The sequence below is a fragment of the Engystomops pustulosus genome, chromosome 8 (genome assembly GCF_040894005.1).
Source record: "Engystomops pustulosus chromosome 8, aEngPut4.maternal, whole genome shotgun sequence".
NCBI lineage: Eukaryota > Metazoa > Chordata > Amphibia > Anura > Leptodactylidae > Engystomops > Engystomops pustulosus.
Window position 1 is genome coordinate 106,015,607 of NC_092418.1, and position 24,187 is coordinate 106,039,793.

The following is a 24,187-nucleotide window of genomic DNA, read 5'->3' on the forward strand; positions in this document are numbered from 1 at the left end:
GGATCAGAGAGAGAGACCAGAGAGAGAGACGGATGAGCGAGAGACGGATGAGCGAGAGACGGATGAGAGAGAGATAGAGAGAGACCAGAGAGAGACAGATCAGAGAGAGAGAGAGAGATGGATCAGATAGAGAGAGAGAGACCAGAGAGAGACAGAAAGAGAGACGAATCAGAGAGAGAGACCAGAGAGAGACAGAAAGAGAGACGGATCAGAGAGAGAGAGACCAGAGAGAAACAGAAAGAGAGACGGATCAGAGACAGAGACCAGAGAGAGACAGATCAGAGAGAGAGAGACCAGAGAGAGACAGAAAGAGAGACGGATCAGAGAGAGAGACCAGAGAGAGAGACGGATGAGCGAGAGAGACGGATGAGAGAGAGATAGAGAGAGACCAGAGAGAGACAGAAAGAGAGACGGATCAGAGAGAGAGAGACTAGAGAGAAACAGAAAGAGAGACGGATCAGAGAGAGAGACCAGAGCGAGAGACGGATGAGCGAGAGAGACGGATGAGAAAGAGATAGAGAGAGACCAGAGAGACAGAAAGAGAGACGGATCAGAGAGAGACAGAAAGAGAGACGGATCAGAGAGAGAGAGACAGAAAGAGAGACGGATCAGAGAGAGAGAGACCAGAGAGAGAGACTGATGAGAGAGAGCGAGAGACGGATGAGAGAGAGAGAGACGGATGAGAGAGAGAGAGAGCCGGATGAGAGAGAGACCAGAGAGAGACAGAAAGAGAGAGACCAGAGAGAGAGCGAGAGACGGATCAGAGAGAGAGAGAGAGCGAGAGACGGATCAGAGAGAGAGAGAGAGCGAGAGACGGATCAGAGAGAGAGAGAGCAAGAGACGGATGAGAGAGAGAGAGAGAGAGACGGATCAGGGAGAGAGAGAGACGGATCAGGGAGAGAGAGAGACGGATCAGGGAGAGAGAGAGACGGATCAGGGAGAGAGAGAGACGGATCAGGGAGAGAGAGACGGATCAGGGAGAGAGAGACGGATCAGGGAGAGAGAGACGGATCAGAGAGAGAGAGACGGATCAGAGAGAGAGAGAGACGGATCAGGGAGAGAGAGAGACGGATCAGGGAGAGAGAGAGACGGATCAGGGAGAGAGAGAGACGGATCAGGGAGAGAGAGACGGATCAGGGAGAGAGAGACGGATCAGAGAGAGAGAGAGACGGATCAGAGAGAGAGAGAGACGGATCAGAGAGAGAGAGAGACGGATCAGAGAGAGAGACGTGCATGTGTCGCTTCCCTGCTCATGTCTGCAGGAGTTCACCTCCTTCTTCCCGGTGCATGTAAGTGCTTGGCTTGCCACGGAAATCTAAATGTTAAATCCTGCGCTTAGTCCGAATCCGTCAGATCATCCAACAGGTCGCCCCCCGATTTGTGCCGCGTGAAAGCCGGGCCGATAGCGACACAATCCCTGGTGCGATCCCCGAAAAGTCGGGAAACCCAACGAAAAATGCGGCCGCAGGACCCTTAGTAAATTAGCCCCAATGAGTCTACATGCACATTTGGGATTTTCTGGCCGCATTACAATGTTTTTATGGCACCTTTGTTTGAAATTACTGTCTTCCATTTCATTAACCGTATTTCTGATTGAAGCGAAATCCGGCTGCTGGTGTTTCCATAGAGAGGGGAGGGGTGAGGGGCGCTGACTCCTCGCCTGTGCGTGTAACCTGACAGTGAGGAAGGAAAGGACTGGAGATTATTATCACTTTTTATAGTTTTACAGATTGTGGGTTTTAATATAAATGCACAAGGATTCAGCATTTCGAATACTTTTCTTATATGGGATCATCCTGTTCCCCCACGTCAGTCTTATATCAGCCATTGTTCTCTTTTATCAGCTGATGATGGGTGGAGTAGTTGATCTTCTGTGGATGTAGCAGAGCTGGGGCTCCAGCAGGTGGTGACATGTTAAATAGAGGGGACATCTCCGCACTCGCAGCACATCTCGCCGCACAGCGCCCCTCCATGGTGTGGGCAGGGGTGACATGCACATCGTCCAGGGGTCCCCATCCTTGTAATGTCCAGCAGCATCCTCAATACAAGGGGTGAACCCTGCAGAGCTGGCAATCACAGATTGCAGTAACTGACAGTCTCCTGGTGGTGGCGCTCACATATCCTCAGTCCCGGTGAGACTTCTCAATCAGCAACCTCCTCTCATACTAAAACAGCAAGTAACAAAGGGTAAGAGATAGACAAGACACAGGGACAACCATCCCCCATGTCACGGGACAGCACCTGTCCCCACATCCCCCATGCCACGGGACAGCACCTGTCCCCACATCCCCCATGTCACGGGACAGCGGCTGTCCCCACATCCCCCATGTCACAGGACAGCGCCTGTCCCCCCATCCCCCATGTCACAGGACAGCGCCTGTCCCCCCATCCCCCATGTCACAGGACAGCGCCTGTCCCCCCATCCCCCATGTCACAGGACAGCTCCTGTCCCCACTTCCCCCATGTCACGAGACAGCGCCTGTCCCCACATCCCCCATGTCACAGGACAGCGCCTGTCCCCACATCCCCCATGTCACGGGACAGCGCCTGTCCCCACTTCCCCCATCTCCCAGGACAACGCCTGTCCCCACTTCCCCCATCTCACAGGACAGCGCCTGTCCCCACATCCCCCATGTCACAGGACAGCGCCTGTCCCCACATCCCCCATGTCACGGGACAGCGCCTGTCCCCACTTCCCCCATCTCCCAGGACAACGCCTGTCCCCACTTCCCCCATCTCACAGGACAGCGCCTGTCCCCACATCCCCCATGTCACAGGACAGCGCCTGTCCCCACATCCCCCATGTCACAGGACAGCGCCTGTCCCCACATCCCCCATGTCACAGGACAGCGCCTGTCCCCACATCCCCCATGTCACAGGACAGCGCCTGTCCCCACATCCCCCATCTCACAGGACAGCGCCTGTCCCCACATCCCCCATCTCACAGGACAGCGCCTGTCCCCACATCCCCCATCTAACAGGACAGCGCCTGTCCCCACATCCCCCATCTCACAGGACAGTGCCTGTCCCCACAGCCCCCATCTCACAGGACAGCGCCTGTCCCCACATGCCCCATCTCACAGGACAGCGCCTGTCCCCACATCCCCCATCTCACAGGACAGACCCTGTCCCCACTTCCCCCATCTCACAGGACAGCGCCAGTCTTTAACCCCCCAGGACATTGCCTGTCCCTCGTTCCCCCAGGACAGCACCCGTCCCTATATCCCATCCCTTCATCCTACAATGCCTGTCCATTCTCTCCCAGTTCTGATTCACTCTTTAGGATAGCACCCACCATCTCCAGTTGACGTCCAATGTTCCCCATAGTGATCCCACCAGCAAAAAATATACATGGTAGCCAGGAGCGCACGTACAGGAAGTCTGGGGACGTATACCTGAAGAGACAAGATGGCAGCAGTAGTAGGACAACAGAGAAATGAAGGAATGAAGACAAGCAAAGACAGCACAAAGGTGCTGGCACTTACTGGTAGAGTACAAAACTGCTATTAGCCCTACCCCTGATGAAGCCAGCCTGCTGGCGAAACATGTCGGGGGGCTAAAGTGCAATCTTTTTAATCAGCAGCTAGGTTAGGCTCTGAGTTAGTTTCCACTGTATTAACCACGAATAGTGACCTATCAGGGACAGTGTTTTCTATAAAGACACCAAACCAGTATTGTCTCCCTACAGCACAGAGCTCAGGTCTGAACATATGACCAAACAATATCTACCCTTAGAGTACTAATAATCATTATAGTTATACTTTGCAATCTAACACCTCTCTAAGATACTCTGTTGGTACAAACATATAGTACTATAGTGTCTAGTAGCAGATACATACTTACTACTATACCTCAGTGGGAGCTCTTATAGAGATATAAATATACTGCCAATATAACAGGGACATCTGTCCCTTGAACACTGCAGCGCTGGTGCCCAGGTCACTGTTCGTGCTTTATCTGTCGTTCATGAGAGATTGATGCGCAACTCTTGAACGCCCTACTTATGACCCAATGAGCATACCCTACTGTGTTTTTAACACATCTTCCTTTTGAGCACTTGGTAGCAATGCTACTAAATAATATACTCTCTTAACTCTGAGACTAATAAACGTTAAGTTTTATCACGTGTCATTAATATATTTTCTTGTCCGGATATGGGTATCTTTGTCTGCTAATAGCAGTTTTGTACTCTTCTAAATTAAAAATCCCTGCCGTGACATTTGGTCCATCTCTTTATAATAAAATTTGGCACTTACTGGTACACGCCGTTATACACCAGCAGCTGAGAGACCAGAGTGGCAAAGAAGGCAATGGCTATACCTAGGCCAAGACCACTCCGAGACCGGTCAAATGTCCACCACAGACCAATTGACAAAGCAGCCAGGGTGAGGGATAGCTGCATGTTGTTGGCGAAGTCCACCTTCTGATAGAGGAGTCAAGGAGAAGTCACAAGAATTTGAAAAAATCTCTACCAAAAAGTGCAAGACTGTCCCACAACTTCTAAGCCTTCAAACATAACAAATATAACCTCACCTAGATAAAACCCACCCATATAGATTGTGTCTTCACCTCGTGTCTCCATCTACCCTACATATAGATTGTGTCCTCACCCCGTGTCTCCATCTACCCTCCATATAGATTGTGTCCTCACCTCGTGTCTCCATCTACCCTCCATATAGATTGTGTCCTCACCTCATGTCTCCATCTACCCTCCATATTGATTGCGTCCTCACCTCATGTCTCCATCTACCCTCCATATAGATTGTGTCCTCACCTCGTGTCTCCATCTACCCTCCATATAGATTGTGTCCTCACCTCGTGTCTCCATCTACCCTCCATATAGATTGTGTCCTCACCTCGTGTCTCCATCTACCCTCCATATAGATTGTGTCCTCACCTCGTGTCTCCATCTACCCTCCATATAGATTGTGACCTCACCTCGTGTCTCCATCTACCCTCCATATAGATTGTGACCTCACCTCGTGTCTCCATCTACCCTCCATATAGATTGTGTCCTCACCTCGTGTCTCCATCTACCCTCCATATAGATTGTGACCTCACCTCGTGTCTCCATCTACCCCCCATATAGATTGTGTCCTCACCTCGTGTCTCCATCTACCCCCCATATAGATTGTGCCCTCACCTCGTGTCTCCATCTACCCTCCATATAGATTGTGTCCTCACCTCGTGTCTCCACCTACCCTCCATATAGATTGTGCCCTCACCTCGTGTCTCCATCTACCCTCCATATAGATTGTGACCTCACCTCGTGTCTCCATCTACCCTCCATATAGATTGTGTCCTCACCTCATGTCTCCATCTACCCTCCATATAGATTGTGTCCTCACCTCGTGTCTCTATCTACCCTCCATATAGATTGTGTCCTTACCTCGTGTCTCCATCTACCCTCCATATAGATTGTGTCCTCACCTCGTGTCTCCATCTACCCTCCATATAGATTGTGGCCTCACCTCGTGTCTCCATCTACCCTCCATATAGATTGTGTCCTCACCTCGTGTCTCCATCTACCCTCCATATAGATTGTGTCCTCACCTCGTGTCTCTATCTACCCTCCATATAGATTGTGTCCTCACCTCGTGTCTCCATCTACCCTCCATATAGATTGTGTCCTCACCTCGTGTCTCCATCTACCCTCCATATAGATTGCGTCCTCACCTCGTGTCTCCATCTACCCTCCATAAAGATTGTGTCCTCACCTCGTGTCTCTATCTACCCTCCATATAGATTGTGACCTCACCTCATGTCTCCATCTACCCTCCATATAGATTGCGTCCTCACCCCGTGTCTCCATCTACCCTCCATATAGATTGTGACCTCACCCCGTGTCTCCATCTACCCTCCATATAGATTGTGACCTCCCCTCGTGTCTCCATCTACCCTCCATATAGATTGTGTCCTCACCTCGTGTCTCCATCTACCCTCCATATAGATTGTGTCCTCACCTCGTGTCTCCATCTACCCTCCATATAGATTGTGACCTCACCTCATGTCTCCATCTACCCTCCATATAGATTGTGTCCTCACCTCGTGTCTCCATCTACCCTCCATATAGAGTGTGTCCTGACCTCGTGTCTCCATCTACCCTCCATATAGATTGTGTCCTGACCTCGTGTCTCCATCTACCCTCCATATAGATTGTGACCTCACCTCATGTCTCCATCTACCCTCCATATAGATTGTGACCTCACCTCATGTCTCCATCTACCCTCCATATAGATTGTGCCCTCACCTCATGTCTCCATCTACCCTCCATATAGATTGTGTCCTCACCTCATGTCTCCATCTACCCTCCATATAGATTGTGACCTCACCTCGTGTCTCCATCTACCCTCCATATAGATTGCGTCCTCACCTCATGTCTCCATCTACCCTCCATATAGATTGCGTCCTCACCCCGTGTCTCCATCTACCCTCCATATAGATTGTGTCCTCACCTCGTGTCTCCATCTACCCTCCATATAGATTGTGACCTCACCTCATGTCTCCATCTACCCTCCATATAGATTGCGTCCTCACCCCGTGTCTCCATCTACCCTCCATATAGATTGTGACCTCACCCCGTGTCTCCATCTACCCTCCATATAGATTGTGACCTCCCCTCGTGTCTCCATCTACCCTCCATATAGATTGTGTCCTCACCTCGTGTCTCCATCTACCCTCCATATAGATTGTGTCCTCACCTCGTGTCTCCATCTACCCTCCATATAGATTGTGACCTCACCTCATGTCTCCATCTACCCTCCATATAGATTGTGTCCTCACCTCGTGTCTCCATCTACCCTCCATATAGAGTGTGTCCTGACCTCGTGTCTCCATCTACCCTCCATATAGATTGTGTCCTGACCTCGTGTCTCCATCTACCCTCCATATAGATTGTGTCCTCACCTCGTGTCTCCATCTACCCTCCATATAGATTGTGACCTCACCTCATGTCTCCATCTACCCTCCATATAGATTGTGACCTCACCTCATGTCTCCATCTACCCTCCATATAGATTGTGCCCTCACCTCATGTCTCCATCTACCCTCCATATAGATTGTGTCCTCACCTCATGTCTCCATCTACCCTCCATATAGATTGTGACCTCACCTCGTGTCTCCATCTACCCTCCATATAGATTGTGACCTCACCTCGTGTCTCCATCTACCCTCCATATAGATAGTGACCTCACCTCGTGTCTCCATCTACCCTCCATATAGATTGTGCCCTCACCTCGTGTCTCCATCTACCCTCCATGTAGATAGTGACCTCACCTCGTGTCTCCATCTACCCTCCATATAGATTGTGCCCTCACCTCGTGTCTCCATCTACCCTCCATATAGATTGTGCCCTCACCTCATGTCTCCATCTACCCTCCATATAGATTGTGTCCTCACCTCATGTCTCCATCTACCCTCCATATAGATTGTGACCTCACCTCGTGTCTCCATCTACCCTCCATATAGATTGTGACCTCACCTCGTGTCTCCATCTACCCTCCATATAGATAGTGACCTCACCTCGTGTCTCCATCTACCCTCCATATAGATTGTGCCCTCACCTCGTGTCTCCATCTACCCTCCATATAGATAGTGACCTCACCTCGTGTCTCCATCTACCCTCCATATAGATTGTGTCCTCACCTCGTGTCTCCATCTACCCTCCATATAGATAGTGACCTCACCTCGTGTCTCCATCTACCCTCCATATAGATTGTGACCTCACCTCGTGTCTCCATCTACCCTCCATATAGATTGTGCCCTCACCTCGTGTCTCCATCTACCCTCCATATAGATTGTGTCCTCACCTCGTGTCTCCATCTACCCCCCATATAGATTGTGTCCTCACCTCGTGTCTCCATCTACCCTCCATATAGATTGTTACCTCACCTCGTGTCTCCATCTACCCTCCATATAGATTGTGACCTCACCTCGTGTCTCCATCTACCCTCCATATAGATTGTGACCTCACCTCGTGTCTCCATCACCCCTCCATATAGATTGTGTCCTCACCCCGTGTCTCCATCTACCCCCCCATATAGATTGTGTCCTCACCTCGTGTCTCCATCAACCCTCCATATAGATTGTGGCCTCACCTTGTGTCTCCATCTACCCTCCATATAGATTGTGGCCTCACCTCGTGTCTCCATCTACCCTCCATATAGATTGTGTCCTCACCTCCTGTCTCCATCTACCCTCCATATAGATTGTGTCCTCACCTCCTGTCTCCATCTACCCTCCATATAGATTGTGTCCTCACCTCGTGTCTCCATCTACCCTCCATATAGATTGTGTCCTCACCTCGTGTCTCCATCTACCCTCCATATAGATTCATATAGATTGTGTCCTCACCTCGTGCCACCACCTACCCTCCATATAGATTGTGACCTCACCTCATGTCTCCATCTACCCTCCAAATAGATTGTGACCTCACCCCGTGTCTCCATCTACCCTCCATATAGATTGTGTCCTCACCTCGTGTCTCCATCTACCCTCCATATAGATTGTGGCCTCACCTCGTGCCTCCATCTACCCTCCATATAGATTGTGTCCTCACCTCGTGTCTCCATCTACCCTCCATATAGATTGTGTCCTCACCTCGTGTCTCCATCTACCCTCCATATAGATTGTGTCCTCACCTCATGTCTCCACCTACCCCCCATATAGATTGTGTCCTCACCTCGTGTCTCCATCTACCCTCCATATAGATTGTGTCCTCACCTCGTGTCTCCACCTACCCTCCATATAGATTGTGTCCTCACCTCGTGTCTCCATCTACCCTCCATATAGATTGTGACCTCACCTCATTTCTCCATCTACCCTCCATATAGATTGTGACCTCACCCCGTGTCTCCATCTACCCTCCATATAGATTGTGTCTTCACCTCGTGTCTCCATCTACCCTCCATATAGATTGTGACCTCACCTCATGTCTCCATCTACCCTCCATATAGATTGTGTCCTCACCTCGTGTCTCCATCTACCCTCCATATAGATTGTGTCCTCACCTCGTATCTCCATCTACCTCCATATAGATTGTGACCTCACCTCGTGCCTCCATCTACCCTCCATATAGAGTGTGACCTCACCTCATGTCTCCATCTACCCTCCATATAGATTGTGTCCTCACCTCGTGTCTCCATCTACCCTCCATATAGATTGTGACCTCACCTCGTGTCTCCATCTACCCTCCATATAGATTGTGACCTCACCTCGTGTCTCCATCTACCCTCCATATAGATTGTGTCCTCACCTCGTGTCTCCATCTACCCTCCATATAGATTGGGACCTCACCTCGTGTCTCCATCTACCCTCCATATAGATTGTGTCCTCACCTCGTATCTCCATCTACCCCCCATATAGAGTGTGTCCTCACCTCGTGCCTCCACCTACCCTCCATATAGATTGTGTCCTCACTTCATGTCTCCATCTACCCCCCCATATAGATTGTGACTTCACCTCATGTCTCCACCTAACCCCCATATAGATTGTGTCCTCACCTCATGTCTCCATCTACCCTCCATATAGATTGTGACCTCACCTCGTGTCTCCATCTACCCTCCATATAGATTGTGACCTCACCTCGTGTCTCCATCTACCCTCCATATAGATTGTGACCTCACCTCGTGTCTCCATCTACCCTCCATATAGATTGTGACCTCACCTCGTGTCTCCATCTACCCTCCATATAGATTGTGTCCTCACCTCGTATCTCCATCTACCCCCCATATAGAGTGTGTCCTCACCTCGTGCCTCCACCTACCCTCCATATAGATTGTGTCCTCACTTCATGTCTCCATCTACCCCCCCATATAGATTGTGTCCTCACCTCATGTCTCCATCTACCCTCCATATAGATTGTGACCTCACCTCGTGTCTCCATCTACCCTCCATATAGATTGTGACCTCACCTCGTGTCTCCATCTACCCTCCATATAGATTGTGACCTCACCTCGTGTCTCCATCTACCCTCCATATAGATTGTGTCCTCACCTCGTGCCTCCACCTACCCTCCATATAGATTGTGTCCTCACCTCTGTCTCCATCTACCCTCCATATAGATTGTGTCCTCACCTCGTGTCTCCATCTACCCTCCATATAGATTGTGCCCTCACCTCGTATCTCCATCTACCCCCCATATAGAGTGTGACCTCACCTCGTGCCTCCATCTACCCTCCATATAGATTGTGTCCTCACCTCGTGTCTCCATCTACCCTCCATATAGAGTGTGACCTCACCTCATGTCTCCATCTACCCTCCATATAGATTGTGTCCTCACCTCGTGTCTCCATCTACCCTCCATATAGATTGTGACCTCACCTCGTGTCTCCATCTACCCTCCATATAGATTGTGACCTCACCTCGTGTCTCCATCTACCCTCCATATAGATTGTGACCTCACCTCGTGTCTCCATCTACCCTCCATATAGATTGTGTCCTCACCTCGTATCTCCATCTACCCCCCATATAGAGTGTGTCCTCACCTCGTGCCTCCACCTACCCTCCATATAGATTGTGTCCTCACTTCATGTCTCCATCTACCCCCCCATATAGATTGTGTCCTCACCTCATGTCTCCATCTACCCTCCATATAGATTGTGTCTTCACCTCGTGTCTCCATCTACCCTCCATATAGATTGTGTCCTCACCTCGTGTCTCCATCTACCCTCCATATAGATTGTGGCCTCACCTCGTGTCTCCATCTACCCTCCATATAGATTGTGTCCTCACCTCGTGTCTCCATCTACCCTCCATATAGATTGTGTCCTCACCTCGTGTCTCCATCTACCCTCCATATAGATTGTGTCCTCACCTCATGTCTCCACCTACCCCCCATATAGATTGTGTCCTCACCTCGTGTCTCCACCTACCCTCCATATAGATTGTGTCCTCACCTCGTGTCTCCATCTACCCTCCATATAGATTGTGACCTCACCTCATTTCTCTATCTACCCTCCATATAGATTGTGACCTCACCCCGTGTCTCCATCTACCCTCCATAAAGATTGTGTCCTCACCTCCTGTCTCCATCTACCCTCCATATAGATTGTGTCCTCACCTTGTGTCTCCATCTACCCTCCATATAGATTGTGTCCTCACCTCATGTCTCCATCTATCCTCCATATAGATTGTGTCCTCACCTCGTGTCTCCATCTACCCTCCATATAGATTGTGTCCTCACCTCGTGTCTCCATCTCCCCTCCATATAGATTGTGTCCTCACCTCGTGTCTCCATCTACCCTCCATATAGATTGTGTCCTCACCTCCTGTCTCCATCTACCCTCCATATAGATTGTGTCCTCACCTCCTGTCTCCATCTACCCTCCATATAGATTGTGTCCTCACCTCCTGTCTCCATCTACCCTCCATATAGATTGTGTCCTCACCTCCTGTCTCCATCTACCCTCCATATAGATTGCGTCCTCACCTCGTGTCTCCATCTACCCTCCATATAGATTGTGACCTCACCTCGTGTCTCCATCTACCCTCCATATAGATTGTGCCCTCACCTCGTGTCTCCATCTACCCTCCATATAGATTGTGTCCTCACCTCATGTCTCCATCTACCCTCCATATAGATTGTGTCCTCACCTCATGTCTCCATCTACCCTCCATATAGATTGGGACCTCCCCTCGTGTCTCCATCTACCCTCCATATAGATTGTGGCCATTTAATACTATTGGAGTGCCAAAAATTGCCTAGCACAGCGCTTAGATCTCCATCACTCCCATTCTCTGCAAATAGATGCATGCTCAACCTGATGCTCCTCCAACTAGTAAGAACAAGACCACCCTTTTCAACCACAGTGGTCCACTCTAATCTTGCAGATAATATATTGGATCACAATCAAAGATGGTGCAATGCTTTAAGACCACAGACACCACCAAACTGAGAAGAAGCAGCGATCCTCCTGGTTTAAGAAAAGATTGCTGGAAGTGCAGTGAGGACTAACACCCTCACTAGCAGTGACGCTGGCTCCAGGAAGTTGTCAGCACAGGAAGGATACGGCACTGGCATGGTTGATCCCCACAAACACTGCCACACAGCGCATGACGCTCGACCACTCTCTCTTAAATTTGTGAGGTTCCCCGAGGTGATGGTCAATGCACGGGTACAGGAGGCCAATGGCAGCTGCAAAGGCAAAAGACAGAGATGATCACTCATGGTAGGAACCCCCACACTGCCGATCTATGGATGAGGACCTCCCCCCACACTGCCGATCTCCGGCTGAAAGTATATATGAAGGAAAAAGTAAAAGAAGTCCATCAACCGCCTCTCCTCTAGGTGTAGAGGATGCCCCCTGTCTATGGTGATGGTAGAACCTCCTCTCCTCTAGGTGTAGAGGATGTCCCCTGTCTATGGTGATGGTAGAACCTCCTCTCCTCTAGGTGTAGAGGATGCCCCCTGTCTATGGTGATGGCAGAGTCTCCTCTCCTCTAGGTGTAGAGGATGCCCCCTGTCTATGGTGATGGTAGAACCACCTCTCCACTAGGTGTAGAGGATCCCCCCTGTCTATGGTGATGGTAGAACCTCCTCTCCTCTAGGTGTAAAGGATGCTCCCTGTCTATGGTGATGGTAGAACCTCCTCTCCTCTAGGTGTAGAGTATGCCCCCTGTCTATGGTGATGGTAGAACCTCCTCTCCTCTAGGTGTAGAGGATGCCCCCTGTCTATGGTGATGGTAGAATCGCCTCTCCTCTAGGTGTAGAGGATGTCCCCTGTCTATGGTGATGGTAGAACCTCCTCTCCTCTAGGTGTGGAGGATGCCCCCTGTCTATGGTGATGGTAGAACTTCCTCTCCTCTAGGTGTAGAGGATGCCCCCTGTCTATGGTGATGGTAGAACCGCCTCTCTTCTAGGTGTAGAGGATGTCCCCTGTCTATGGTGATGGTAGAGCCTAATCTCCTCTAGGTGTAGAGGATGCCCCCTGTCTATGGTGATGGTAGACCCTCCTCTCTTCTAGGTGTATAGGTTGTCCCCTGTCTATGGTGATGGTAGAACCTCCTCTCCTCTAGGTGTAGAGGATGCCCCCTGTCTATGGTGATGGTAGAACCTCCTCTCTTCTAGGTGTAGAGGATGCCCCCTGTCTATGGTGATGGTAGAGCCTAATCTCCTCTAGGTGTAGAGGATGCCCCCTGTCTATGGTGATGGTAGAACCTCCTCTCCTCTAGGTGTAGAGGATGCCCCCTGTCTATGGTGATGGTAGAGCCTAATCTCCTCTAGGTGTAGAGGATGCCCCCTGTCTATGGTGATGGTAGAACCTCCTCTCCTCTAGGTGTAGAGGATGCCCCCTGTCTATGGTGATGATAGAACCACCTCTCCTCTAGGTGTAGAGGATGCCCCCTGTCTATGGTGATGGTAGAACCTCCTCTCCTCTAGGCGTAGAGGATGCCCCCTGTCTATGGTGATGGTAGAACTTCCTCTCCTCTAGGTGTAGAGGATGCCCCCTGTCTATGGAGATGATAGAACTGCCTCTCCTCTAGGTGTAGAGGATGCCCCCTGTCTATGGTGATCTTAGAGCCTCCTCTCCTCTAGGTGTAGAGGATGCCCCCTGTCTATGGTGATGGTAGAACCTCCTCTCCTCTAGGTGTAGAGGATGCCCCCTGTCTATGGTGATGGTAGAACCTCCTCTCCTCTAGGTGTAGAGGATGCCCCCTGTCTATGGTGATGGTAGAACCTCCTCTCCTCTAGGTGTAGAGGATGCCCCCTGTCTATGGTGATGGTAGAACCTCCTCTCCTCTAGGCGTAGAGGATGCCCCCTGTCTATGGTGATGGTAGAACCTCCTCTCCTCTAGGTGTAGAGGATGCCCCCTGTCTATGGTGAAGGTAGAACCACCTTTATTCTAGGTGTAGAGGATACCCCTGTCTATGGTGATGGTAGAACCTCCTCTCCTCTTGGTGTAGAGGATGCCCCCTGTCTATGGTGATGGTAGAACCACCTCTCCTCTAGGTGTAGAGGATGCCCCCTGTCTATGGTGATGGTAGAACCTCCTCTCCTCTAGGTGTAGAGGATGCCCCCTGTCTATGGTGATGGTAGAACCTCCTCTCCTCTAGGTGTAGAGGATGTCCCCTGTCTATGGTGATGGTAGAACCTCCTCTCCTCTAGGTGTAGAGGATGCCCCCTGTCTATGGTGATGGTAGAATCTCCTCTCCTCTAGGTGTAGAGGATGCCCCCTGTCTATGGTGATGGTAGAACCTCCTCTCCTCTAGGTGTAAAGGATGCCCCCTGTCTATGGTGATGGTAGAACCTCCTCTCCTCTAGGTGTAGAGGATGCCCCCTGTCTATGGTGATGGTAGAGCCTCCTCTCCTCTAGGTGTAGAGGATGCCCCCTGTCTATGGTGATGGTAGAGCCTCCTCTCCTCTAGGTGTAGAGGATGCCCCCTGTCTATGGTGATGGTAGAACCTCCTCTCCTCTAGGTGTAGAGGATGCCCCCTGTCTATGGTGATGGTAGAACCTCCTCTCCTCTAGATGTAGAGGATGCCCCCTGTCTATGGTGAAGGTAGAACCACCTTTATTCTAGGTGTAGGGGATGCTCCCTGTCTATGGTGATGGTAGAACCACCTCTCCTCTAGATGTAGAGGATGCCCCCTGTCTATGGTGATGGTAGAACCACCTCTCCTCTAGGTGTAGAGGATGCCCCCTGTCTATGGTGATGGTAGAACCTCCTCTCCTCTAGGTGTAGAGGATGCCCCCTGTCTATGGTGATGGTAGAACCTCCTCTCCTCTAGGTGTAGAGGATGCCCCTTGTCTATGGTGATGGTAGAACCACCTCTCCTCTAGATGTAGAGGATGCCCCCTGTCTATGGTGATGGTAGAACCACCTCTCCTCTAGGTGTAGAGGATGCCCCCTGTCTATGGTGATGGTAGAACCACCTCTCCTCTAGGTGTAGAGGATGCCCCCTGTCTATGGTGATGGTAGAACCTTCTCTCCTCTAGGTGTAGAGGATGCCCCCTGTCTATGGTGATGGTAGAACCTCCTGTCCTCTAGGTGTAGAGGATGCCCCCTGTCTATGGTGATGGTAGAACCTCCTCTCCTCTAGGTGTAGAGGATGCCCCCTGTCTATGGTGATGGTAGAACCACCTCTCCTCTAGGTGTAGAGGATGCCCCCTGTCTATGGTGATGGTAGAACCTTCTCTCCTCTAGGTGTAGAGGATGCCCCCTGTCTATGGTGATGGTAGAACCACCTCTCCTCTAGGTGTAGAGGATGCCCCCTGTCTATGGTGATGGTAGAACCACCTCTCCTCTAGGTGTAGAGGATGCCCCCTGTCTATGGTGATGGTAGAACCTCCTCTCCTCTAGGTGTAGAGGATGCCCCCTGTCTATGGTGATGGTAGAACCTCCTCTCCTCTAGGTGTAGAGGATGCCCCTGTCTATGGTGATGGTAGAACCTCCTCTCCTCTAGGTGTAGAGGATGCCCCCTGTCTATGGTGAAGGTAGAACCACCTTTATTCTAGGTGTAGGGGATGCTCCCTGTCTATGGTGATGGTAGAACCTCCTCTCCTCTAGGTGTAGAGGATGCCCCCTGTCTATAGTGATGGTAGAGCCTCCTCTCCTCTAGGTGTAGAGGATGCCTCCTGTCTATGGTGATGGTAGAACCTCCTCTCCTCTAGGTGTAGAGGATGCCTCCTGTCTACGGTGATGGTAGAACCACCTCTCCTCTAGGTGTAGATGATGCCCCATGTCTATGGTGATGGTAGAACCTCCCCTCCTCTAGGTGTAGAGGATGCCCCCTGTCTATGGTGATGGTAGAACCTCCCCTCCTCTAGGTGTAGAGGATGCCCCCTGTCTATGGTGATGGTAGAACCTCCTCTCCTCTAGGTGTAGAGGATGCCCCCTGTCTATGGTGATGGCAGAACCTCCTCTACTCTAGGTGTAGAGGATGCCCCCTGTCTATGGTGATGGTAGAACCTCCTCTCCTCTAGGTGTAGATGATGCCCCCTGTCTATGGTGATGGTAGAACCTCCTCTCCTCTAGGTGTAGAGGATGCCCCCTGTCTATGGTGATGGTAGAACCTCCTCTCCTCTAGGTGTAGAGGATGTCCCCTGTCTATGGTGATGGTAGAACCTACTCTCCTCTAGGTGTAGAGGATGCCCCCTGTCTATGGTGATGGTAGAACCTCCTCTCCTCTAGGTGTAGAGGATGCCCCCTGTCTATGGTGATGGTAGAACCACCTCTCCTCTAGGTGTAGAGGATGCCCCCTGTCTATGGTGATGGTAGAACCTCCTCTCCTCTAGGTGTAGAGGATGTCCCCTGTCTATGGTGATGGCAGAACCTCCTCTCCTCTAGGTGCAGAGGATGCTCCCTGTCTATGTTGATGGTAGAACCTCCTCTCCTCTAGGTGTAGAGGATGCCCCCTGTCTATGGTGATGGTAGAACCTCCTCTCCTCTAGGTGTAGAGGATGCCCCTGTCTATGGTGATGGTAGAACTTCCTCTCCTCTAGGTGTAGAGGATGCCCCTGTCTATGGTGATGGTAGAACCTCCTCTCCTCTAGGTGTAGAGGATGCCCCTGTCTATGGTGATGGTAGAACCTCCTCTCCTCTAGGTGTAGCGGATGCCCCGTCTATGGTGATGGTAGAACCTCCTCTCCTCTAGGTGTAGAGGATGTCCCCTGTCTATGGTGATGATGGAACCTCCTCTCCTCTAGGTGTAGAGGATGCCCCCTGTCTATGGTGATGGTAGAACCACCTCTCCTCTAGGTGTAGAGAATGCCCCCTGTCTATGGTGATGGTAGAATCTCCTCTCCTCTAGGCGTAGAGGATGCCCCCTGTCTATGGTGATGGTAGAATTGCCTCTCCTCTAGGTGTAGAGGATGCCCCTGTCTATGGTGATGGTAGAACTTCCTCTCCTCTAGGTGTAGAGGATGCCCCCTGTCTATGGTGATGGTAGAACCTCCTCTCCTCTAGGTGTAGAGGATGCCCCCTGTCTATGGTGATGGTAGAACCTCCTCTCCTCTAGGTGTAGAGGATGCCCCCTGTCTATGGTGATGGTAGAACCTCCTCTCCTCTAGGTGTAGAGGATGCCCCCTGTCTATGGTGATGGTAGAACCTCCTCTCCTCTAGGTGTAGAGGATGCCCCCAGTCTATGGTGATGATAGAACCTCCTCTCCTCTAGGTGTAGAGGATGACCCCTGTCTATGGTGATGGTAGAACCACCTCTCCTCTAGGTGTAGAGGATGCCCCCTGTCTATGGTGATGGTAGAACCTCCTCTCCTCTAGGTGTAGAGGATACCCCTGTCTATGGTGATGGTAGAACCTCCTCTCCTCTAGGTGTAGAGGATGCCCCCTGTCTATGGTGATGGTAGAATTGCCTCTCCTCTAGGTGTAGAGGATGCCCCTGTCTATGGTGATGGTAGAACTTCCTCTCCTCTAGGTGTAGAGGATGCCCCCTGTCTATGGTGATGGTAGAACCTCCTCTCCTCTAGGTGTAGAGGATGCCCCCTGTCTATGGTGATGGTAGAACCTCCTCTCCTCTAGGTGTAGAGGATGCCCCCTGTCTATGGTGATGGTAGAACCTCCTCTCCTCTAGGTGTAGAGGATGCCCCCTGTCTATGGTGATGGTAGAACCACCTCTCCTCTAGGTGTAGAGAATGCCCCCAGTCTATGGTGATGATAGAACCTCCTCTCCTCTAGGTGTAGAGGATGACCCCTGTCTATGGTGATGGTAGAACCACCTCTCCTCTAGGTGTAGAGGATGCCCCCTGTCTATGGTGATGGTAGAACCTCCTCTCCTCTAGGTGTAGAGGATACCCCTGTCTATGGTGATGGTAGAACCTCCTCTCCTCTAGGTGTAGAGGATGCCCCCTGTCTATGGTGATGGTAGAACCTCCTCTCCTCTAGGTGTAGAGGATGCCCCCTGTCTATGGTGATGGTAGAATCGCCTCTCCTCTAGGCGCAGAGGATGCCCCCTGTCTATAGTGATGGTAGTACCACCTCTCCTCTAGGTGTAGAGGATGCCCCCTGTCTATGGTTATGGTAGAACCTCCTCTCCTCTAGGTGTAGAGGATGCCCCCTGTCTATGGTGATGGTAGAACCTCCTCTCCTCTAGGTGTAGAGGATGCCCCTGTCTACGGTGATGGTAGAACCTTCTCAACTCTAGGTGTAGAGGATGGCCCCTGTCTACGGTGATGGTAGAACCTTCTCAACTCTAGGTGTAGAGGATACTTTCCGTCCCTTCCTCTACCGCTGATCTCACAATGTGGATCCCCCACCCTACTGAATTTCTAATGGGATAAGCCCCTAAAATCTGGTGACCACCACCTACCTGCGGCAGTCCCGCAGCAGAGCGGCACCCACCAGGCGGAGGAGAAGAGGCTGGACAGCACATCCGGGGGGAACAGCGTCACATTTCTCTGCACCTGCAGCAGATTCAGCACCAGCGCCAGAAAGACGCCAATGAGGAAGAGCAGGAAACCCCGAAGAATAAGGTTCATCCTGTAACCGGGACCCCGGACATCCTGACTGTCACCCATCACCTGCAGGGGTCCCGGGGAACGAGCTACCTGCACAAGGGAAAAGGAGGATGAGACATGGGACTTATACTATAAGGAGAGCGGTACATATACACAAGATATAGGGGAGGAGGGATATATAGAGGCAGTGCTGTTATACAGGGGGAGGAGGGATATATAGAGGCAGTGCTGTTATACAGGGGGAGGTGTAGGGATATATAGAGGCAGTGCTGTTATACAGGGGGAGGTGTAGGGATATATAGAGGCAGTGCTGTTATACAGGGGGAGGTGTAGGGATATATAGAGGCAGTGCTGTTATACAGGGGGAGGTGTAGGGATATATAGAGGCAGTGCTGTTATACAGGGGGAGGTGTAGGGATATATAGAGGCACTGCTGTTATACAGGGGGAGGAGGGATATATAGAGGCAGTGCTGTTATACAGGGGGAGGTGTAGGGATATATAGAGGCAGTGCTGTTATACAGGGGGAGGTGTAGGGATATATAGAGGCAGTGCTGTTATACAGCGGGAGGTGTAGGGATATATAGAGGCAGTGCTGTTATACAGGGGGAGGTGTAGGGATATATAGAGGCAGTGCTGTTATACAGGGGGAGGTGTAGGGATATATAGAGGCACTGCTGTTATACAGGGGGAGGAGGGATATATAGAGGCAGTGCTGTTATACAGGGGGAGGTGTAGGGATATATAGAGGCAGTGCTGTTATACAGGGGGAGGAGGGATATATAGAGGCAGTGCTGTTATACAGGGGGAGGTGTAGGGATATATAGAGGCAGTGCTATTATACAGGGGGAGGAGGGATATATAGAGGCAGTGCTGTTATACAGGGGGAGGTGTAGGGATATATAGAGGCAGTGCTGTTATACAGGGAGAGGAGGGATATGTAGAGGCACTGTTGTTATACAGGGGGAGGTGTAGGGATATATAGAGGCACTGCTGTTATACAGGGGGAGGTGTAGGGATATATAGAGGCACTGCTATTATACAGGGGGAGGTGTAGGGATATATAGAGGCAGTGCTGTTATACAGGGAGAGGAGGGATATGTAGAGGCAGTGCTGTTATACAGGGAGAGGAGGGATATATAGAGGCAGTGCTGTTATACAGAGGGAGGTGTAGGGATATATAGAGGCAGTGCTGTTATACAGGGGGAGGTGTAGGGATATATAGAGGCAGTGCTGTTATACAGGGGGAGGTGTAGGGATATATAGAGGCAGTGTTTTTATACAGGGGAGGTGCAGGGTTATGTAGAGGCAGTGCTGTTATACAGGGGGAGGTGTAGGGATATATAGAGGCAGTGCTGTTATACAGGGGGAGGTGCAGGGTTATGTAGAGGCAGTGCTGTTATACAGGGGAGGTGTAGGGTTATATAGAGGCAGTGCTGTTATACAGGGGGAGGTGCAGGGTTATGTAGAGGCAGTGCTGTTATACAGGGGGAGGTGCAGGGTTATGTAGAGGCAGTGCTGTTATACAGGGGGAGGTGCAGGGTTATGTAGAGGCAGTGCTGTTATACAGGGGGAGGTGCAGGGTTATGTAGAGGCAGTGCTGTTATACAAAGGTAATTACTGTCCGGGTCTCTCACCTCTCTCTGTGCTGCTATCAGTCACCCGGAAGCTCCTCGCTGTATTCCTGCGCTCCAGGCCTCACTCTCAGCTTAGCTCCGCCCATTCTGGGCGATTGTTTATGATTTTGTGATTTCTTGGTTTCTAATTTGTTCTCTTGGATCATGTGACCGATTGGTGTCGTGTAATTGGCTCTCATTTTTTCCCCGCGATGTTTTCTCCTTTGTCGCCATCTTGTGGCATTTATTCCAACTGCTGATTGGGAGGAGGAGGTGGAAGTTACTGATAAATTTGTTGGCAGTCCCTTCCTATATAACCTCCCCTCCACCTATATAACCTCCCCTCCACCTATATAACCTCCTCCTGTGTGACCCTATAACTTTTTCCTGTATAACCTCTTCCCCTATAAATCTATAGCTGTCTCCTATATCATCTTAGTATCATAGCTTAAAGGGTTGAGCACATGTCCATCAAGCTTTCTGCTGTCTCTGCCGTGCTATGCTCCTGAGCCCTCTGCTGTCCCTTCTCTGCTCTGCTCCTGAGCTCTCCGCTGTCTCTGCTGTGCTCTGCACCTGATCTCTCTGCTGTGCTATGCTCCTGAGCCCTCTGCTGTCCCTTCTCTGCTCTGATCCTGAGCTCTCTGCTGCCCCTGCTGTGCTCTGCACCTGACTCCTGAGCTTTCTGTTTTCCTTGCTGTGCTCTGCATCTGAGCTCTCTGCTGCCCCTGCTGTGCTCTGCACCTGACTCCTGAGCTCTCTGCTGTCCCTGCTGTGCTCTGCTCCTGAGCCCTCTGCTGTCCCCTGCTCCTGAGCCCTCTGCTTTCCCGGCTTTGCTCTGCTCCTGAGCCCTCTGCTGTCCCTGCTGTGCTCTGCTCCTGAGCCCTCTGCTTTCCCGGCTTTGCTCTGCTCCTGAGCCCTCTGCTGTCCCTGCTGTGCTCTGCTCCTGAGCTCTCTGCTGTCCCTGCTGTGCTCTGCTCCTGAGCTCTCTGCTATCCCTGCTGTGCTCTGCTCCTGAGCCCTCTGCTTTCCCGGCTTTGCTCTGCTCCTGAGCCCTCTGCTGTCCCTGCTGTGCTCTGCTCCTGAGCTCTCTGCTGTCCCTGCTGTGCTCTGCTCCTGAGCTCTCTGCTGTCCCTGCTGTGCTCTGCTCCTGAGCTCTCTGCTGTCCCTGCTGTGCTCTGCTCCTGAGCTCTCTGCTGTCCCTGCTGTGCTCTGCTCCTGAGCTCTCTGCTGTCCCTGCTGTGCTCTGCTCCTGAGCTCTCTGCTGTCCCTGCTGTGCTCTGCTCCTGAGCTCTCTGCTGTCCCTGCTGTGCTCTGCTCCTGAGCTCTCTGCTGTCCCTGCTGTGCTCTGCTCCTGAGCTCTCTGCTGTCCCTGCTGTGCTCTGCTCCTGAGCCCTCTGCTGTCCCTGCGGTGCTCTGCTCCTGAGCCCTCTGCTGTCCCTGCGGTGCTCTGCTCCTGAGCCCTCTGCTGTCCCTGCTGTGCTCTGCTCCTGAGCTCTCTGCTGTCCCTGCTGTGCTCTGCTCTCGAGATCTCTGCCGTCTTTGCTGTGCTCTGCTCCCGAACTCTCTGCTGACCCTGCTGTGCTCTGCTGACCCAACCTATCTGCCAGCTGTGACAACAGTATATCAACAAAAACCCCTCAATCAAAGGGAGGGCGGATGAGAAACGCAGTCCAAAAGAGGGTGAGTGGAGGCTGACGGCCTGTATTTACAGTCATATGAAAAAGTTTGGGCACCCCTATTAATCTTAATCATTTCTAGTTATCGAAATTTGGGTTTTTGCAACAGCTATTTCAGCTTGATATATCTAATAAGTGATGGACACAGTAATATTTCAGGATTGAAATGAGGTTTATTGTACTTATAGAAAATGTAATATGCATTAAACTGAATTTGACAGGTGCAAAAGTATTGGCACCTCAACAGAAAAGTGACATGAATATTTAGTAGTCGCTTCCTGTAGCTTTTAAGGAGTTCCTGGATCCTGGATGAAGGTATTTTTCACCATTCCTTTTTTATAAAACAATTCCAGTTCAGTTATGTTTGATGGTTGACGAGCATGGACGGCCCCCGCTTCACATCATCCCACAGATGTCCAATGGTATTCAGGTCTGGGGACTGGGATGGCCGTTCCAGAACACTGGGGCAGATTTACTTACCCGGTCCGTTCGCGATCCAGCGGCGCGTTCTCTGCAGTCCGGCCGGGATTCATCAAAGCAGTTCATCCGCCGTCCACCAGGTGGCGCTGCTGCGCTGAAGTCCGCTGGAATGCCTCGAAATACACCGGCCTATCCAGGATGAAGGTGAGTGAAATTTTCGCGACACAATTTTTTTTTTTTTAAATACGTTGGGGTTTCGTTCGGCCACGCCCCCCGATTTCCGTCGCGTGCATACCGGCGCCGATGCGCCAAATTCTGATCGCGTGCGCCAAAAACCCTGGGCAATTCAGGTACAATCGGCGCAAATCGGAAATATTCGGGTAACACGTCGGGAAAACGCGAATCGGGCCCTTAGTAAATGACCCCCATTGTCATTGTTCCTCTGCATGACGCCTGGGTCGATTTGGAGCAGTTTTTTGGATCATTGTCTTGCTGAAATATCCATTCCCGGTGTAACTTCAACTTCGCCACGGATTCTTGAACATTATTCTCATGATTCTGCTGATACTGAGAGGAATCCATGCCACCCTCAACTTTAACCAGATTCCCGGTGCCGGCATTGGCTACACAGCCCCAAAGCATGATGGAACCTTCACCAAATTTTACAGTGGGGAGCAAGTGTTTTTCTTGGAATGTTGTGTTTTTTTGGCCGCCATGCAGAACGCCTTTTTGTATGACCAAACAACTCAATCTTTGTTTCATCAGTCCACAGGACCTTCTTCCAAAATGAAACCCGGCTTGTCCTAATGTGCTTTTGCACACCTCAGGCGACTCTCTTTGTGGCTTCTTTTGCATCACTCTCCCATACAGCTTCTCCTTGTGCAAAGTGCGCTGTACAGGCGGTCCCCTACTTAAGGAGACCCGACTTACAGACAGACCCCTCTGACTTCTGGTGAAGCTCTCTGGATGTTACTATAGTCCCAGGCTGCAATAATCAGCTGTAAGGTGTCTGTAATGAAGCTTTATTGCTAATCCTTGGTCCAATTATAGCAAAAATGTTGAAACTCCAATTGTCACTGGGACAAAAGAAAAAAAATTGTCTAGAACTTCAATTATAAAATATACAGTTTCAACTTACATACAAATTCAACTTAAGAACAAACCTCCGGACCCTATCTTGCATGTAACCTGGGGACTGCTTGTATTGTTGACCGATGCACAGTGACACCATCTGCAGCAAGGTCTTTGGAGGTGTGTGTGGATTGTCCTTGACTGTTCTCACCATTCTTCTTCTCTGCCTTTCTGATATTTTTCTTGGCTGCCACTTCTACGCTTAACAAGAACTGTCCCTGTGGTCTTCCATTTCCTTACTATGTTCCTCACAGTGGAAACTGACAGGTTAAATCTCTGAGACAACTTTTTGTATCCTTACCCTGAACAACTATATTGAACAATCTTTGTTTTCGGATCATTTGATGTATTCATGAGGGGGCGGTCCAAGGCGCTGCCTCTTCCCCGGACCGCCTCGCTAGCTCCATAGGCCGGCAGTGACTGCTGCGTGCTAGGCGGCAGTCACCACCCCTAGCCATGCCCCAACCCCGCCCCCTCATGAATACGTCGGACAGCTGCGGCGTTTGATCGAGCACTAGGAGCTGCTTACTTTAGTAAGCAGCTCCTAGTGCCGATAAACTGGGTGACAGGTCCTCTTTAAATACCTTTTCTCATGATTGGATACACCTGGCTATGAAGTTCAAAGCTCAATGAGGTCACCAAACCAATTTAGTGCTTCAGTAATCAGTAAAAAGTAGTTAGGACTATTCAAATCAAGCATATGATAAGGGTACCCATACTTTTGCACTTGTCAAATTTTGTTTTAACCCCTTAAGGACGCAGCCATTTTGTAGCTTAAGGCTCAGCCCGATTTTTTTTTTTTTTTGGATTCTGACTTGCGTCACTTTATATGGTTATAACTTTTGAAGCGATTCTGAGATTTGTTTTTTCCTCACATGTTGTACTTCATTTTAGTGGTAAATTTCGGCTGATAAGTTTTGCGTTTTATTTTCCA

The 24,187-nt window shown here is 50.6% G+C and overlaps 1 protein-coding gene across 1 annotated transcript; it reads right to left on the reverse strand.

Annotated features, from left to right (window-relative positions):
• Window positions 1-1,700: 1,700 nt before the first annotated feature.
• Window positions 1,701-20,156, reverse strand: INSIG2 (insulin induced gene 2). Its single transcript, XM_072120246.1, has 6 exons — window positions 20,048-20,156; window positions 18,264-18,501; window positions 12,009-12,133; window positions 4,257-4,423; window positions 3,296-3,395; window positions 1,701-2,165 (listed from the first exon to the last, which is right to left on the reverse strand). The coding sequence occupies exons 2-6, from the start codon at window positions 18,469-18,471 to the stop codon at window positions 2,124-2,126; spliced, it is 642 nt and encodes a 213-aa protein (XP_071976347.1). The 5' UTR covers window positions 18,472-18,501; window positions 20,048-20,156; the 3' UTR covers window positions 1,701-2,123.
• Window positions 20,157-24,187: the final 4,031 nt, after the last annotated feature.

Coding starts and splice junctions, on each gene's coding strand:
- INSIG2 (XM_072120246.1), bottom strand. CDS start 18,471: ATGGGTGACAGTCAGGATGTCCGGGGTCCCGGTTACAGGATGAACCTT. Junction 12,134..18,263: donor CTGCTGCGGGACTGCCGCAG/GTAGGTGGTGGT, acceptor TTGCCTTTGCAG/CTGCCATTGGCCTCCTGTAC. Junction 3,396..4,256: donor GTGTATAACGGCGTGTACCA/GTAAGTGCCAAA, acceptor TTGTCTCTTCAG/GTATACGTCCCCAGACTTCC.